The sequence below is a fragment of the Homarus americanus genome, unplaced genomic scaffold (assembly GCF_018991925.1).
Source record: "Homarus americanus isolate GMGI-L3 unplaced genomic scaffold, GMGI_Hamer_2.0 scaffold5777, whole genome shotgun sequence".
NCBI classification, from domain to species: Eukaryota; Metazoa; Arthropoda; class Malacostraca; order Decapoda; family Nephropidae; genus Homarus; species Homarus americanus.
In genome coordinates, this window is record NW_024737478.1 from 432,501 (window position 1) to 448,926 (window position 16,426).

Genomic DNA, 16,426 nt, shown 5'->3' on the forward strand with positions numbered 1-16,426 from the left:
TGATTATGCTGATTATATTTACGTCACACTGAACAAACTGACGATACTTTGAATATACTGATATCACGCTAACATGACACTGACCTTGACATCTACCTGTCCTCGGTACTCCATGATGAAGCCCCCGGCCGTCACCAGAGCCATACGGGTGCTGACAGACACCTGAATCCTCATGGCTGACACAACGAAGAGCAGAGAAAATACAGAGAATGGAACCAGAACTTAAATATCTATACAAATGGAACGAAAATAATATACATGAATAATGAATATACACATACACAGAAGATACATAGGTGTAACTGTGTCCTTACGTTCACATGTTGTCTCCATCCTCGAGGCAGTGTTGACAGTGTCGCCAAAGAGGCAGTATCGAGGCATCTTGGTCCCCACCACCCCAGCCACCACCGGCCCCGTGTTTACTCCTGCCCGGATCTGAACCACGACAATTAGGGCCTTCTTACAGGGTCTAGGAAATGGTCTCTCTGTCTGTCTCTCTGTCTCTCTGTCTGTATCTCTGTCTCTCTGTCTGTATCTCTGTTTCTCTGTCTGTATCTCTGTCTCTCTGTCTGTATCTCTGTTTCTCTGTCTGTATCTCTGTTTCTCTGTCTGTATCTTTGTCTGTCTATCTATCTGCTTCTCTCTCTCTCTCTTCTTTCGGCTCAAAGTTTAAATTCCAAGAAGATTGTCTGTTTCTCTACATAATTTACATTTTTTCGTTATTAAGTTAGTTATTCCGTCTTTAGCCAAGTCTCATCTTCGTTTGTCTTTACGTCTATTTCTCCGTCAAATATCTGTCTGTCAGTCTGTCTATGTCGCTCTAATTATAAAGAGAAATATTACCTTTAAGAAGCATATTTACTAACTATATCTTGCCCTCTTTAGGTCTCATGTTTAAACCAGGTGTGCTAACAAGCTTCAGTAAGAGCCTTAAATCTGTACTCAGGTGAGGTGAATCATAATAAGCTCCCCAGGGCGGTGTTACCTGCAGGTAGCCGCCGGATTTGTGCTGGATGGGGATGGACTGAACGGCGTTTCGTAGGTCGAGAGCCAAGCTTCCAATTTCCATCGCGTGCCTTTGACCTGTTTAGAAAAGGTGACGTATGAACTCTTTCTCTTTTTTTTTCTCTCCTCCTTCCTCTCTTTCTCTCTACACCCATCTATTCATTTATCCATTTATCTCTCTCTCCATTCGTCTATTCTATTTATCTCTAAACATATCTCTCACGTCATATCGTTCTCTCACCTATACAACCAAAGACCTCGGATATCCATTTGGTTTAATCCTGTCGTTTCCTAGTTCAATTTAGCATCACCCACTTCCATTCCACCTCCTACCCACCTTCTACCTACTTTCTGTCCATCACCTGCCCACCACCTACCCACCTCCTACCCACCATGTGCCCACCCCTCCTCACCGTTCCTCTTAGGTAGGCCGGACACCACCATGTAAGCGTCGCCAATCGTCTCAACTTTATACACGTCGTAACGCTCCAGCCTCGAGTCGAACACCTTGTACTGGGAGTTGAGTAGTGAGACGATCTGTGGGTGTGTGGGCGGCGGTTACTGAAGTGGGTGTGTGGATGTAGGTATCTGGGTGGTAGTTACTGATGTGGGTATCTGGGTGGTAGTTACTGATGTGGGTGTGTGGATGTGGGTGTTATTGACGTGGTAGTATATGAATCGTGCGAGTTATTAAGTAATTTTATAACAATATATAACACAATAATCATGGAACTGGAATAGAGGCAATAAGAGATGGATAGATAAATAGATTACCAGATACGTGGATAGCTCGACAGATGGAGGGATAAACAGGTAGATAGATAGTTATATGCGTTGAGAGAGAGAGAGAGAGAGAGAGAGAGAGAGAGAGAGAGAGAGAGAGAGAGAGAGAGAGGTACCTGCATGGGGGAGCTCTCAGAACACAACTCCTCGAAGCCAACAATATCGCTGAAATACACGGACGCACTCTCGAAGCTTTCCGCTGGCACCTGGCACAAGAGAGAGAAATAATGGCGGGAGGTACTGAGGGAGATACTGAGGGAGATACTGAGGGAGAAAGTGAGGGAGATTGTGAGGGAGAAAGTGAGGGAGTATGATAGGAGGGTGTATGAAGCAAAATAATATACTATACACGCAAATTCGGTCATAGAAAACATGCGTACAGAAGATAATACACTCATGTACGTAATTACACATATACGTACACATAATTATATAAAATACACATACAGACACCCACACACACACTCATCCTTTTAGGTTTACCGTAAAAGAAAACACATTACCATTTTCTGTTAAGGAATTTGACCATTTTCTGTGAAGCTTGACTTTTGTGGGTAACTCAAGCATCTGAGAAATTACAGCAAAACAGACATTTCCTTGGTCTGTAGAAACTAACGAAATCTATCCTTTCTCTCACTTTCTCAGTCTCTCTCTGTCTGTCTGTCTGTCTCTCTCTCTCTCTGTCTGTCTCTCTATCTGTCTATATGTTTGTCTCTCTCTATCTGTCTATCTGTCTGTCTCTCACTGTCTCTCTGTCTCTTTCTCTCTCTAACCTGTTTCTTCTGCCTGAGTTGCTTGGCCACCACCACGGGTAACATCTGGTACAGGAGACGGTCACTTCTCTTCTTCTCTGTCTTCAACTGTCCCATCTTTACTGCCAGTGTGTCCGAGAACATCTGTAGACAGTGAGGGGGCTGAGTGAAGGGACAGCTGAGATCAATTATTGGGAAGTGAAGAGAAAATGATGGGAAAGTAAAAAGAAAAGAAAGTTAAAGATAAATTAAATAGTAAATGAAGAGAAAGTGAGATGAAAGTAATGAATAAGAAACGAAAATTGATAAGAAACTGGTTGGGAAAGGAATAGAAAGTGAAGATAAAGGAAGGGAATGTAGGGAGCTGGGTTAAGAGAGAGAGAGAGAGAGAGAGAGAGAGAGAGAGAGAGAGAGAGAGAGAGAGAGAGACATAAAGGCAAATAATACGTTACCTCGACCATGTGTGTAGCTTTCCTGACCAAAATGACGATGATCGGGGAGATAGTCAGTACTAACACCAGGACGGCGATGCTGACAGCCTCTTCACTGTCAGCCACCGTCAGCTGCTCGTTAACAGTCTTCCTGACACATAGATATCAATGACAGTAGCGGTATAAATAATGGAAATAGATTTATATTTTCTTATGCATATATTGATAGTGTTTATTGTTGTCATGGTCTCTCTCTCTCTCTCTCTCTCTCTCTCTCTCTCTCTCTAATTATGTCTCTGTCTCTTCTCTCTCTGTCTCTTTTTCTCTCTATCTCTCTATCTATGTATCTATTTCTTTCTCTCCATATTCATCTCCCTCTCTCCCTCTCGATCTCTCTATTTCTCTCTCTAACTATCTCTCTATCTCTCTCTCTTTCTCTTTATCTCACCTAATCTCCTGCTGTAGGTCTCTCTGGGCCAGTCTTAGGTCCTGAAGGTACTTGGCCATGAAGGTGATGTACTGGGTGGCGATGTCAGTACTGCCGTTGATGTGTTCGTTACGTCTGATCTCTGCATTCCATTCCCTGATCTGCTCTAAGTACGGCAGCTGTCTGATGCCTGAGATGGTAGACGCGCTCTTCTTTGAGAATTCCATGGTTGTCTGTGTGTGTGTGAGGGAAGAGTGTGTTACTGTGATTTCTGAGAGGGAAGAGTGCGTTATTATAGTCTGTGAGAGGGAAGAGTGCGTTATTATAATCTCTGAGAGAGAATAGTGCGTTATTATAGTCTGTGAAAGGGAAGAGTGCGTTATTATAGTGTGTGAGAGGGAAGAGTGCGTTATTATAGTCTGTGAGAGGGAAGAGTGCGTTATTATAGTGTGTGACAGGGAAGAGTGCGTTATTATAGCCCGTGAGAGGGAAGAGTGCGTTATTATAGTCTTATTATAGTCTGTGAGTGGGAAGAGTGCGTTATTATAGTCTGTGAGAGGGAAGAGTGCGTTATCATGGCTTGTGTGATGATGAACTACAATATGTTTTCTCATAATCATCTACATATAAGATTATTCTATATAATTTTCCTCTCATGTAGCAATCCGCCCGATTATTCGACTTTGTTACAGGATATCTCTCTCAGTAGCATAGATCACTTGTGTTATGTTCGCTAATTACTCCACAGTCCCACCTGACCACCACCAACAACAGGTCACAACTACCTCCCCTGATCCATGGGCTTAGGGACACACACACACACACACACACACACACACACACACACACACACACACACACACACACACACACACACACACACACACACACACACACACCAACCTTCTATGAATAGACGAAGAATATTATTGAGAAAGTCTACGGTTTTTATCACCCACGTTTCACTACCTCTGGTCATGTAACTTACCTTCACACACACACACACACACACACACACACACACACACACACACACACACACACACACACACACACACACACACACACACACACACACACACACACACACACACACACACACACACACACACACACACCAGGGACCTCTCACAATACTCTCTCAAAATAACAATATATAATCCGATAATTCATAGACTGATTATAGAAACATCAATAATAATATAAATATATAAAGTTGAATAAATGATAAAATATAAGATAAGATAAAGCCACACGTTATCATACCCTTAGGCCGTTGTTGGATATGGCCCACAACCGCACATACTGGTAGAGGCCATACTGGTCTACGTGGCCACGGCCGAAGTAATTGAGGCCATAGATGATAGAGCGGCCCATGTTCTCTATAGCGGAGATGGTGCTCTTGTAGCCCTCCACCAGCCTGCAGGGAAAGAGGGGGGAGGTGGTACACACTATGTTACTCAAGGTCAATATTTTGTGAGATATTCATATTTGGGTAAAATTTCATTAATTTACAACTTAATTAAAAGGGAATACAACACTTACAGGATAACAACAACAACAATAATAATAACAACAGTAATACTAACAATAATAAAATTAACAAAAAATAATAAAATAACAACAATAATAATATCAATAACAATAATATCAACAACAACGTTAACAACAATAAAATAACATGACAATACAAATATTTACAATAACAACACCAAAAAAACTAATAATTCTAACCCCAAAAAACAATTCCATTCACTAAACAAACACAGATTCCTCTCCCGACGGTGCCACTACAGCAGAAGGGACTCACTGCCAGAGGCCCGGGGAACTGGTGTTGCTGGTGAACACGATGAGCTGTGTGATGAGAGACTTAGTGATCAGGCTGTAGAACTCCATCTTGTCTCTGATGTATATGTCGTTGGCGTCCAGCTTGTTTCTGTAGGAGGTAGTGACTAGATTTTCTTTCTTTCTTTCTTTCCCTAACCCACATCCCACCCCACTCCAACACACATATAACCCCCTCCCCCACACCCCCCCCCCACACACATATAACTCTCACCCCCTACACCCCACACACATACCCCCTCCCCACACACACACACACATACACCCCCCACACACACACACCCCACACACACACACACACACACACCCCACACACACCCACCCCACACACCCGCCCCCCCCACACACACACCCACACAAATACCTGAAATCATTTAATCGGATCTGAAAGTGTTGTGGACTCTCAAACAAGTCAGTCTTCTCATCTATGTTTGGCCACACTGCTAATTCCTTTATTACTTTGTTGGTATTGGCGTAGGTGCTGCTTAGGTTGGCTCTGGGGGAGGAATAAAGAGACACAGGTAATTTATATTGGTCGGTGAAACAGGCAACATAGTGATCTAACTAACAATGGCGTGTTATTTCACCTATAAAGATATTTGTAGGTGGTAAAACAGATTTGAAATACTTAAAATAGAAAGTTAAAGATCTTAAAATAGACAGTTGTAGCTCCTAAAACGGATACGTAAAACATACAACTAAACCAGACACCTAAAACACCTGGAACAGAAACCAACCACAGCAAAGACAACTACAATAAGGGTGACTAACAGACAAACAGGTCATTGAGTGTGTTGACTAGACATACGTGAGGGAGGAGCCATTGGTGAAGACATACGTGAGGGAGGAGCCATTGGTGAAGACATACGTGAGGGAGGAGCCATTGGTGAAGACATACGTGAGGGAGGAGCCATTGGTGAAGACATACGTGAGGGAGGAGCCATTGGTGAAGACATAAGACATACGTGAGGGAGGAGCCATTGGTGAAGACATACGTGAGGGAGGAGCCATTGGTGAAGACATAGTAAGCCACAGACAGTCTCTCCATCTGAATGGCTGCTACTAAGGCTCCCAGCGTCACTGTTGACTGGATCTATGTAGAGAGAGTTACTAGGATATTCAGTACATAACGTAGAAATAATGACTCTATTGTTTAACAACCCCCCAGAGAGAGAGTATGGATCTCTTTAGTACCCCCCTGAATGATCTAAGAAACCTTAAATAATCCCCAGAAACCACACAGACCCCTCAACATACCCCATAGAGCATGTAAACCCCTTCAACACCACCCCGTAAGCTAAACAGGCCCCTTAACACCCCCTAAAAGCCATACAGATCCCCACCAACACCCGTCAACTCACTCCGTCGTTGACTCGGCTGATCTCTGACTGGTAGAGGATGACAGTTTCCATGGTGATGCAGTTCTGGACTATGAGGCCGATGATTGGGATGAGCGGTAACACCACCATCTGTAGGAAGTGTAGGTTCTTCCCTTGTTTGGTGCTGATGTTGAGCCTGTGGTGGTGAGAGGGATAAGGATGAGCGGGAGTCGTTGTGAGAGGGATAGGGGTGGGTGGGGGTGGTGGTGAGAGGGATAGAAGTTAATGGGAGTGGTGGTGTTGATTATGTTGATGTATAGTAAAGGTATATTAACACATAAGCATTGTCACTCCCCTCTCACTTTCATTTCTCTTTCCTCCTTTCCCTCTCACCTTCCGCTTTCCCTCCCTCTCCTTCTCCCTCCCTACTCGTGCTACTCACTTGCCACATCCAGTGTTGATGCCGACGAAGGAAGAAATTTGGTCAGAGTTATGTGACTGTGCGGAGTGGATGCTCTCTGTCTCCGCCTTCGACGGCATACTGAGTCACCCAACCTGAGAAGAGAGGCAGTAGTGAGGGCCCTGAGTACTAACGGGTGAGAGTACTACCTGGTGAGGGCTGTGAGTACAACTAGGTAAAGGCTTCGAGTACTGCCTTGAGTGAGTCTGGTAAGGGTTATTAGCACTGCCTGGGGGCCGTAAAGAAACCTCCATCACAATAGACAAGATCCATTAGATAAAGTCTTACTGTCTCAGGCTTAGACCTTTCAAGCAGCGCCAGAACAAGAACAACACCTCTCAAGCACATAGTCACTTTGGCTAGAATACGACAAAGGACATTTCTAACTTACCTGGAGTATCTTAAACCAACGGAGATACGAATATAGCTCCTACTCGTCTGGGCTCCAACAGATGACAAAAGCTACACGCACACCCTCACCCTCACCCGCCCATAGCCACCACGCCTGCGCACAACCACGTCCCTAGAGCCCAGCACGTACATAGATAACACGCTAACACCCAAATGCTCAATGCATCCTCTGAAGGCCACAGCTCACCAACATACCTCACTGGGAGAGTTTGATCCAAGGAATACTATTGACTAAGATCACAAGGTTTACTAAGATCACAAGGTTTACTAAGATCACAAGGTTTACTAAGATCACAAGGTTTACTAAGATCACATTAACTGAGGATCTTGTATACATTAACACACAATACTTTACATCACATACGGGTAAAGTTAAATCAATTATCTTATACTTTGTTTCATTAGCTATTAGTGTCAAGACTATTAGGTGCTAGTTACTAGATCTTAGTTAGAGATGCTCTTAACTATCAGGTTGGTGTCTTGTAGAGGGGCAGTGAGACATGTCTGGGGACGGGACTCTCTTAGCAGGTAATATGGGGGGAAAATCCTCTTTATTTCACCAATACTTAGGGGTTAATAACACGCAACCTCCACACACACACACATACACACACACACACACACACACACACACACACACACTAACTAAACATATTAAACACAAAATAATTTAAACTGTCAATATATAAAACACTTTAACACTAAAACACTTAATTAACTCAACAACTACGACCTAACTAATGAGAATTAAAATATATAATAAATTTTTTGTCCCCGTAAGAATCGACTACTTTCTTTCCTTCCCGTGAAATTAATTAGCATGGCGCACAGACAGACGAACAGATGACTACTTGCACGCTAGACAGTGAGACTTACCCGTCACGAGACAGAACCCTCAGCCTAGCGGTCACGAGATGGTGGAGAGAGAGGGAGAGGAGGGGAAGGGGGGAAGAGAGGAGGAAGGGATGGGAGAAGAGGGGGAGTAGGGAGGGAGTTGGAGAGAAAGGATAGAGAGGGGAGGAAGGGAAGAGAGAAAAGGGGATAAAATTAGAGAGGAGAGTACCTCCTGCTCTCTTCTGCCTCAGGGACCCATAACAGAATCTAGTTTTCTCTCATATTTTAGTCGTAGAAAATATAAAGGTATAACTCTTGGTTCTAACCTAACCTAACCTAACACCAAGGCTATATCCCCCCTCTCTCTCTGTCTCACCTGGGCTACACATTTCAGGGTATTTTTCATTAACTTTCTTATAAATATTTTAATACAATAACTTCATCCCCGGGTATAACTTCGGGATAATAAAGTGCTATGCAAATCACTTAATTTGCATACAGGTAAACATAAAGAGATACAGTAACTTATTCGACCTCCTCGTTATCCGGCTTAAGCTAATGGCCAAACTACCAATGTAAACCCCGTGTCTAATTGCAGCGTGTGAATCCCTTTGATATATTGACACCTTCATCACTCTGGTATAAAGTGATTTATGAGTCAATCCTCCTAGTGTATGTGTGTGTGTGTGTGTGTGTGTGTGTGTGTGTGTGTGTGTGTGTGTGTGTGTGTGTGTGTTGTGTGTGTGTGTGTGTGTGTATGTATGTGTGTGTGTGTGTGTGTGTGTGTGTGTGTGTGTGTGTGTGTGTGTGTGTGTGTGTGTGTGTGTGTGTGTGGGTTACATGACCAGAGGTAGTGAAACATGGGTGGTAAAGACCGTAGACTTTCTCAATAATATTCTTCACCTATGCATAGAAGATTAGTGATGGTGGTAGTGTGTGTGTGTGTGTGTGTGTGTGTGTGTGTGTGTGTGTGTGTGTGTGTGTGTGTGTTCCTTACAATAGGTCAGAGACACTACACACACATAACCTTACTAACAATATTATGCTGTCAGACTCACAAGTTCCTCAGACATTCAAAGGAGTTTTCTTACCTTTGATGTATTCAGTGGAGACAAAATTATGTAAATATACCAATATTTACCCTGTGAACCAGTCAAAGGGGATCATCTAAACACCGTAAACACCCTAAACTTATATTCCTAATCATCTACAACACTCATAAACCATTAATAACATCTAAACATCAATATAACCAAATATAAACACACAAACATCACTACAACATCAAGGGGCGGGAGGGGTAATAAACATCAACATCACCCTTCAGGAAAACTATAAATTATTTCCCTTAGTCAAATAATTTCCCTCCTTGTAAAACCCAAGACCAGAGACACGCAATAATGCTAGAGGCTCATAGAGAGTAAGTGAAGGTGTATGCTAATGTAATCCACCACCGTTCAGGGACCTTACACACACATGGTCGGTGGGTGGTGGTGCTGAAGGGGACAGGTGCTGATGATTACTCTCTACTGCTGGTGCTGCTACTGCTACTACCCTGGAGAGAAGAACAATATACAAGAAAAAATAAAATAAACAGGAGAATGAAAAATATACTTAAGAAAGAAGATGAAAGAAGAAGAATAGAGAGAAATAAAAGGGGAATAAGAGAAACAGTTAAAACAGAAGATATTAGAAAAGAAGAATAGAAAGGAAGAGAAGAGAAAAACCAGGAAGAGACATAAAGTGGTGAGAGTCTTCTGAGTGGCTATCAAGTGAAGGCTTAAGAGAGCTGGAGGGACTGAGGGTCTGAGGAGACGGAAACAGGACAAATACGAGAAAGAGACACCAGGTCAGGTTAGGTTAGGTTATCAGGTCTACGCTGTGTGACGTAACTCCTATAACCTTAAGTCTTCCTTTATTTCAAACTTTTTTTAATATTTTTTTTGGACAAATTATAACTTTTAATAAATAACTTTCTTGATATTACATGAAAAGTATCTAAGTAATTCTCGTTCATTTATGAAAACTTTAAGAGGCATTATTATATTTTCACACTGAACGGAGACGAGGTACTGGTGTAGGGAGGAGGAGGAGGAGGAGGAGGAGGAGGGAGGAAGGAGGTGGTATACTAAAGGAGAATAGGAAGGAAAGGCTAAAGGTGATGGAGAGAGGGGGAAGAAGAAGGAGAAATGGAGAGAAAGGAGATGATGATGGCGAAGGTGAGAGAGAGAAAGTGAGAGGTGAGAGCTGTAAGGGGTGGGGGGCGGAGGGTAAGGAGGGGGAAGGAAAGTAAGTGGGAAGGAGAAAGAAAGTGAGAGAGGGAAGGGAAGGATGGATGGAAAGGAGGATGAGAGGCGATTGTGGAGGAAGGAAGAGGGTGAGGGAAAGGTGGCGCGCATCAGGTGATAAGGCAGGTGAAGCGTGTTTTCCACCACTCACTTACTCAGTCACTCAAGCTCAAGCTGCTGCCAAAAGTCCTTTATATTCCTCTACCAAAAAAAAAGTTATAATAATAAAAAAAAATCAAGCCAATAAATCTGGTCTCTTAAGGTAGACATAAAGAAAAGTAATAATTTGTCAAAGTATAATAAAATTTCTCGACACGATATTCTATTTTTTTCTGATATTTATATGAGAATATAATATATATATTTTTTTGGGTGGTAAATTTCTTCAAAATCTTTAGGGTGAACGATGTTTTTATTAGTACGTTGAAGTATGTCAGAATAACAACCTGAAAAAAAATGATTTAAAATTCAAGGAATATATCTGGGTACATATTAAGACCCCGGGACACCTTACCTGCCTCATAAGCCCAGGTAGATGGATGCCAGGTACTGCTATAGGTGTTGAAGGGAAACTTTGTTATTACCTGTACCTGTAATATGCTACTTTTACATTGATTTTGTAAACTTTAACTTGTGGTAACACCGAGGTAGACGACTTGTAGTGGAGGCAATACACTGAGGACAAAAACCTTCCTTCTTTAGCGTTTGGGACATTAATATATAATTTCTACCACATCAAGAACGTCTGAGAGCATGAAGAAAGTTTGCCATTTGTCAACGCCAGAATTACTTTCCGTGAACAGTTTTTAATTAAAATTCTTGTGAGGTCAGCTGTCCAACTCTCTAACTTTCCGGAGAGAAATTAAGTTGAAGTGGTTATGACTTTCTGAGACTTGGATAATAACGTAACATTTGTGGGAATCACGCCCCTGAGTTTTACCATAATAACGAAAGAACAGATAAGAAGCCGTCAGGAGGAGGAGGAGGAGGAGGGGGAGGAAGAGGAGGAAGAGGAGGAGGAGGAAGACTGGACACAGAACACGGAGGAGAGCCTAACACATCACAGACACTCAAATTGGATTACATCAAGGTGATATAACACGTGTTTACTCCCAGAGGTGGAAGGGGGGGGAGGAGGGAGGGAGGGAGGGAGGGAGGGAGGGAGGGAGGGAGGAGGAGGGAGGGAGAGAGGGAGGGAGGAGGGAGGAGAGAGAGGGAGGGGGAGGGAGGGAGAGGAGGGCAAGGGGCTTTATCCATTAAGAGAGACAACAAGGGCAATATAGTGCTATACTGTATATATACACCTAATATAGCAATAGATTATATATAGTAGTTCCATATAGGTGGACAGACAGACAGACAGACAGACAGACAGACAGACATGACCATACAGACACATACAGACAGACAGACAGACAGACAGACAGACAGACAGACAGACAGACATGACCAGACAGACAGACAGACAGACAGACAGACAGACAGACAGACAGACAGACAGACAGACAGACAGACATGACCATACAGACAGACAGACAGACAGAAAGACAGACAGACAGACAGACAGACAGACAGACAGACATACAGACAGACAGACAGACATGACCAGACAGACAGACAGACAGACAGACAGACAGACAGACAGACATGACCAGACAGACAGACAGACAGACAGACAGACAGACAGACAGACAGACAGACAGACATGACCATACAGACAGACAGACAGACAGACGGTAGAACTGTCTCCCTTAACCCCTGCTGTTGAATATTCCGGGTCATAACTAAGGCTGATTAGTCACGACCCTGACCTGAGATTGTTAATTATGTTCCTACAATACTGGCATAGGAGGTACACACATACATATACACACGTACATATACTCCTACATAGATAGATAGATATAGATAGATAGATGGATACATAGATACATACATACATACAAACATACATACTACATACATGCATACATACATACACACACATACAAATTATACATAACAGACAAAATAAAAACAGAACGAAAGAGAGAGAGAGAGAGAGAGAGAGAGAGAGAGGTTTGGGGGGGTGAGGGATAGGTGAGGATGGTAGGAGAGAGTGTGATATCTGAACCCCAACCTCCAGTCTCCTTTCCCTCCACCCTTCTCCACTCCCTCTCTTTTAACCCTCCACCCTCCTTAACCCTCCACCCCTTCACCCCCCACTGCTCATGATGATCACTTGTTTCAACACCTGGTAATCGGACTAATCACCGGTAGTAGTAATTAGTCATTAAAATTAACTTCCGGTGTCCTGGTGATCAAAGTTGTATCTGTTTATATATATTAGCGTGTGCGTGTGTGTGTGTGTGTGTGTGTGTGTGTGTGTGTGTGTGTGTGTGTGTGTGTGTGTGTGTGTGTGTGTGTGTGTGTGTGTGTGTGTGTGTGTGTGTGTGTGTGTGTGTGTGTGTGTGGTAGACAGAAACAGAACTAAAGAGATAATGGAGGAATAAGAGAAATAGAGATAAATGGACTCTCTCTCTCTCTCTCTCTCTCTCTCTCTCCCACACACACACACCCTCCCACACACACCCTCTCCCACACACACACACACACACCCTCCCCCACACACACACACACACACCTAGTATAAACTATATATTTTACGGTACAAAGGTATACAATATATTACCCAACATGAATACAATCCAATGGTAATATTTTGGTGAATAAAAATAATGGAAAAAATATTACTTGAAATTATTGGAATGAAACTGTCGATTTATTCAACCTTGATATAATTTTTTCTAACATATAAATTGTTTCCTCTCAATCCCTTTGTATTTATTATATGAATATATTTTCTGAGCGAGAAGGTTAAACCAATGTCCTAAAGTGTTAAACCATAGTCCAAGGTGGTTAAACCAACGTCCTAGAGGGTTAAACCAACGTCCTAAAGTGTTAAACCATCTTCGTAAGGGTTAAGCCAACGTCCTAAAATCTTAAACCAAGGTTCTTAAGGGTTAAACCAACGTCCTAACGTGTTAAACCATCTTCGTAATGGGTTAAACCAACGTTCTAGGTGTTAAACCAAAGTCCTAAAGTGTTAAACCATCGCCCTAAAGTGTTAAACCATCTTCCTAAAGGGTTAAACCAACGTCATAAAGTGTTAAACCAACGTTTTAAATTGTTAAACCAGCCTCCTAGAGGGTTAAACCATGGGCCTAAATGGTTAAACCATCTTCGTAAAAGGCTAAATTAAAGTTCTAATGTGTGAAACCAGTGTCTTTAAGTGTTCAACCAGTCTTAGTCCTAAACCAACATCCTAAAGTATTAAACCAACGTCCTAAAGTGCTAAACCAACGTCTTAAAGTGTTAAACCAACGTCCTAAAGTGTTAAACCAACGTCCTAAAGTGTTAAACCATCTTCCTATGAGGTTAAACCAACGTTCTATAGTGTTAAACCATCTTCCTAAAGGGTTAAACCAACGATCTTATATGTTAAACCAACGCCCTAAAACGTTAAACATCGGCCTAAAGTGTTAAACCAACGTCCTAAAGTGTTAAACCATATTCCTAAAGGGTTAAACCAACGTCCTAAAGTGTTAAACCAACGTCCTAAAGTGTTAAATAATCTTCGTAAAGGGTTAAACCAATGTCCTAAAATGTTAAACCAACGTCCTAAAGTGTTAAACCAACGTTCTAAAGTGTTAAACCAACGTCCTAAAGTGTTAAACCAACGTTCTAAAGTGTTAAACCAACGTTCTAAAGTGTTAAACCAACGTTCTAAAGTGTTAAACCAACGTTCTAAAGTGTTAAACCAACGTTCTAAAGTGTTAAACCAACGTTCTAAAGTGTTAAACCAACGTTCTAAAGTGTTAAACCAACGTTCTAAAGTGTTAAACCAACGTTCTAAAGTGTTAAACCAACGTTCTAAAGTGTTAAACCAACGTTCAAAAGTGTTAAACCATCGCCTTCAATAGACTGCTGTGTGTAATGATTGACACGGGTCCATTAGTAGTGATCATCTGCAGGAATTCGCTATTTCATCTCTTTTCTTCTAATTAATTTGTACATAATTTGAACCTTCAATCCCAATCAGAACCCCAAGGTGTGAATCTGAACCCACATGTGAACCCAATATAGAGGATGAGGGAGGATAGTGGAGGATGGAGGAGGATAGTGGAGGATGGTGGAGGATAGTGGAGGATGGAGGAGGATAGTGGAGGATGGAGGAGGATAGTGAAGGATGGAGGAGGATAGTGAAGGATGGAGGAGGATAGTGAAGGATGGAGGAGGATAGTGGAGGATGGAGGATGATAGTGAAGGATGGAGGAGGATAGTGGAGGATGGAGGAGGATAGTGAAGGATGGAGGAGGATAGTGAAGGATGGAGGAGGATAGTGGAGGATGGAGGAGGATAGTGAAGGATGGAGGAGGATAGTGGAGGATGGAGGAGGATAGTGGAGGATGGAGGAGGATAGTGGAGGATCGAGGAGGATAGTGAAGGATGGAGGAGGATAGTGGAGGAGGGAGGAGGACAGTGGAGGATGGAGGAGGGATAGTGGAGGATGGAGGAGGATAGTGAAGGATGGAGGAGGATGGAGGGGAGGATGGAGGAGGATAGTGGAGGATGGGGGAGGATAGTGAAGGATGGAGGGATGGATAGTGGAGGATGGAGGAGGATAGTGAAGGATGGAGGAGGATAGTGGAGGATGGAGGAGGATAGTGAAGGATGGAGGAGGATAGTGAAGGATGGAGGAGGATAGTGGAGGATGGAGGAGGACAGGAGGATGGAGTGGAGGATGGAGGAGGATAGTGTGAAGGATGGAGGAGGATGGAGGATGGAGGAGGATAGTGAGTGGAGGAGGATAGGAGGATGGAGGAGGATAGTGAAGGATGGAGGAGGATAGTGGAGGATGGAGGGAGGATAGTGAAGGATGGAGGAGGATGGTGGAGGATGGAGGGAGGATAGTGAAGGATGGAGGAGGATAGTGGGAGGAGAGAATGGAAGGATGGAGGAGGGATAGTGGAGGGATGGAGGAGGATGGTGAGGGAGGATAGTGGAGGGATGGAGGAGGTGGAGGATGGGAGGAGATAGTGAAGGATGGAGGAGGATAGTGGAGGATGGAGGAGGATAGTGAAGGATGGAGAGGATAGTGGAGGGGATGGAGGAGGATAGTGAAGGATGGAGGATGATAGTGGAGGGATGAGGAGGACAGTGGAGGATGGAGGGAGGATAGTGAGGATAGTGGAGGATGTGGAGATGGAGGAGGATAGTGAAGGGTGGAGGAGGATATGGGAGATGGAGGAGGATAGGAAGGATGGAAGTGAGGATGTGGGAGGAGGAGGAGGATGGAGGAGGAGTAGTGGAGGATGGAGGGAGGATAGTGATGGAGGAGGATAGTGGAGGATGGAGGAGATAGTGGAGGATGGAGGAGGATGGAGGATGGAGGAGGATAGTGAGGATGGAGTGAGGATAGTGATGTGATGGAGGAGGATAGTGATGGAGGATGGAGGAGGGATAGTGGGCAGGATGGAGGAGGACAGGGAGGATGGAGGAGGATGAGGAGTGATAGTGGAGGATGGTGGAGGATAAAGTGATGGAGGAGGATAGTGGGATGAGGAGGATGTGGGGATGGGAGGAGTGGAGGATGGAGGAGGATAGTGAGAGGATGGAGGAGGATAGTGGAGGATGGAGGAGGATAGTGGAGGGATGGAGGAGGATTAGTGGAGGATGGAGGAGGATAGTGGAGGATGGAGGAGGATAGTGGAGGATGGAGGAGGACAGTGGAGGATGGAGGAGGATACTGGAGGATGGAGGAGGATAGTGGAGGATGGAGGAGGATAGAGGAGGTTGGAGGAGGATAGATAGTGAGGGAGGGAGGAGGTA

General features: G+C 43.5%; 1 protein-coding gene across 1 annotated transcript; it reads right to left on the reverse strand.

Annotated features, from left to right (window-relative positions):
- Positions 1–865: 865 nt before the first annotated feature.
- Positions 866–7,102, reverse strand: LOC121873447. The gene is made up of 12 exons (XM_042377034.1): positions 7,005–7,102; positions 6,605–6,758; positions 6,209–6,336; positions 5,608–5,739; positions 5,209–5,334; positions 4,665–4,818; positions 3,420–3,631; positions 2,993–3,122; positions 2,562–2,684; positions 1,905–1,994; positions 1,419–1,542; positions 866–1,083 (listed from the first exon to the last, which is right to left on the reverse strand). Exons 1-12 carry the CDS (start codon positions 7,100–7,102, stop codon positions 866–868), a joined length of 1,689 nt encoding a protein of 562 aa, XP_042232968.1.
- Positions 7,103–16,426: the final 9,324 nt, after the last annotated feature.

Excerpts from the sequence above, each read along its gene's own strand:
- LOC121873447 (XM_042377034.1), bottom strand. The coding sequence starts at position 7,102 with ATGCCGTCGAAGGCGGAGACAGAGAGCATCCACTCCGCACAGTCACAT. Across the intron at positions 6,759-7,004 it reads ATCAACACTGGATGTGGCAA|GCTCAACATCAGCACCAAAC; the intron begins GTGAGTAGCACG and ends TCACCACCACAG. Across the intron at positions 4,819-5,208 it reads AGTTCCCCGGGCCTCTGGCA|GCTGGTGGAGGGCTACAAGA; the intron begins GTGAGTCCCTTC and ends CTTTCCCTGCAG.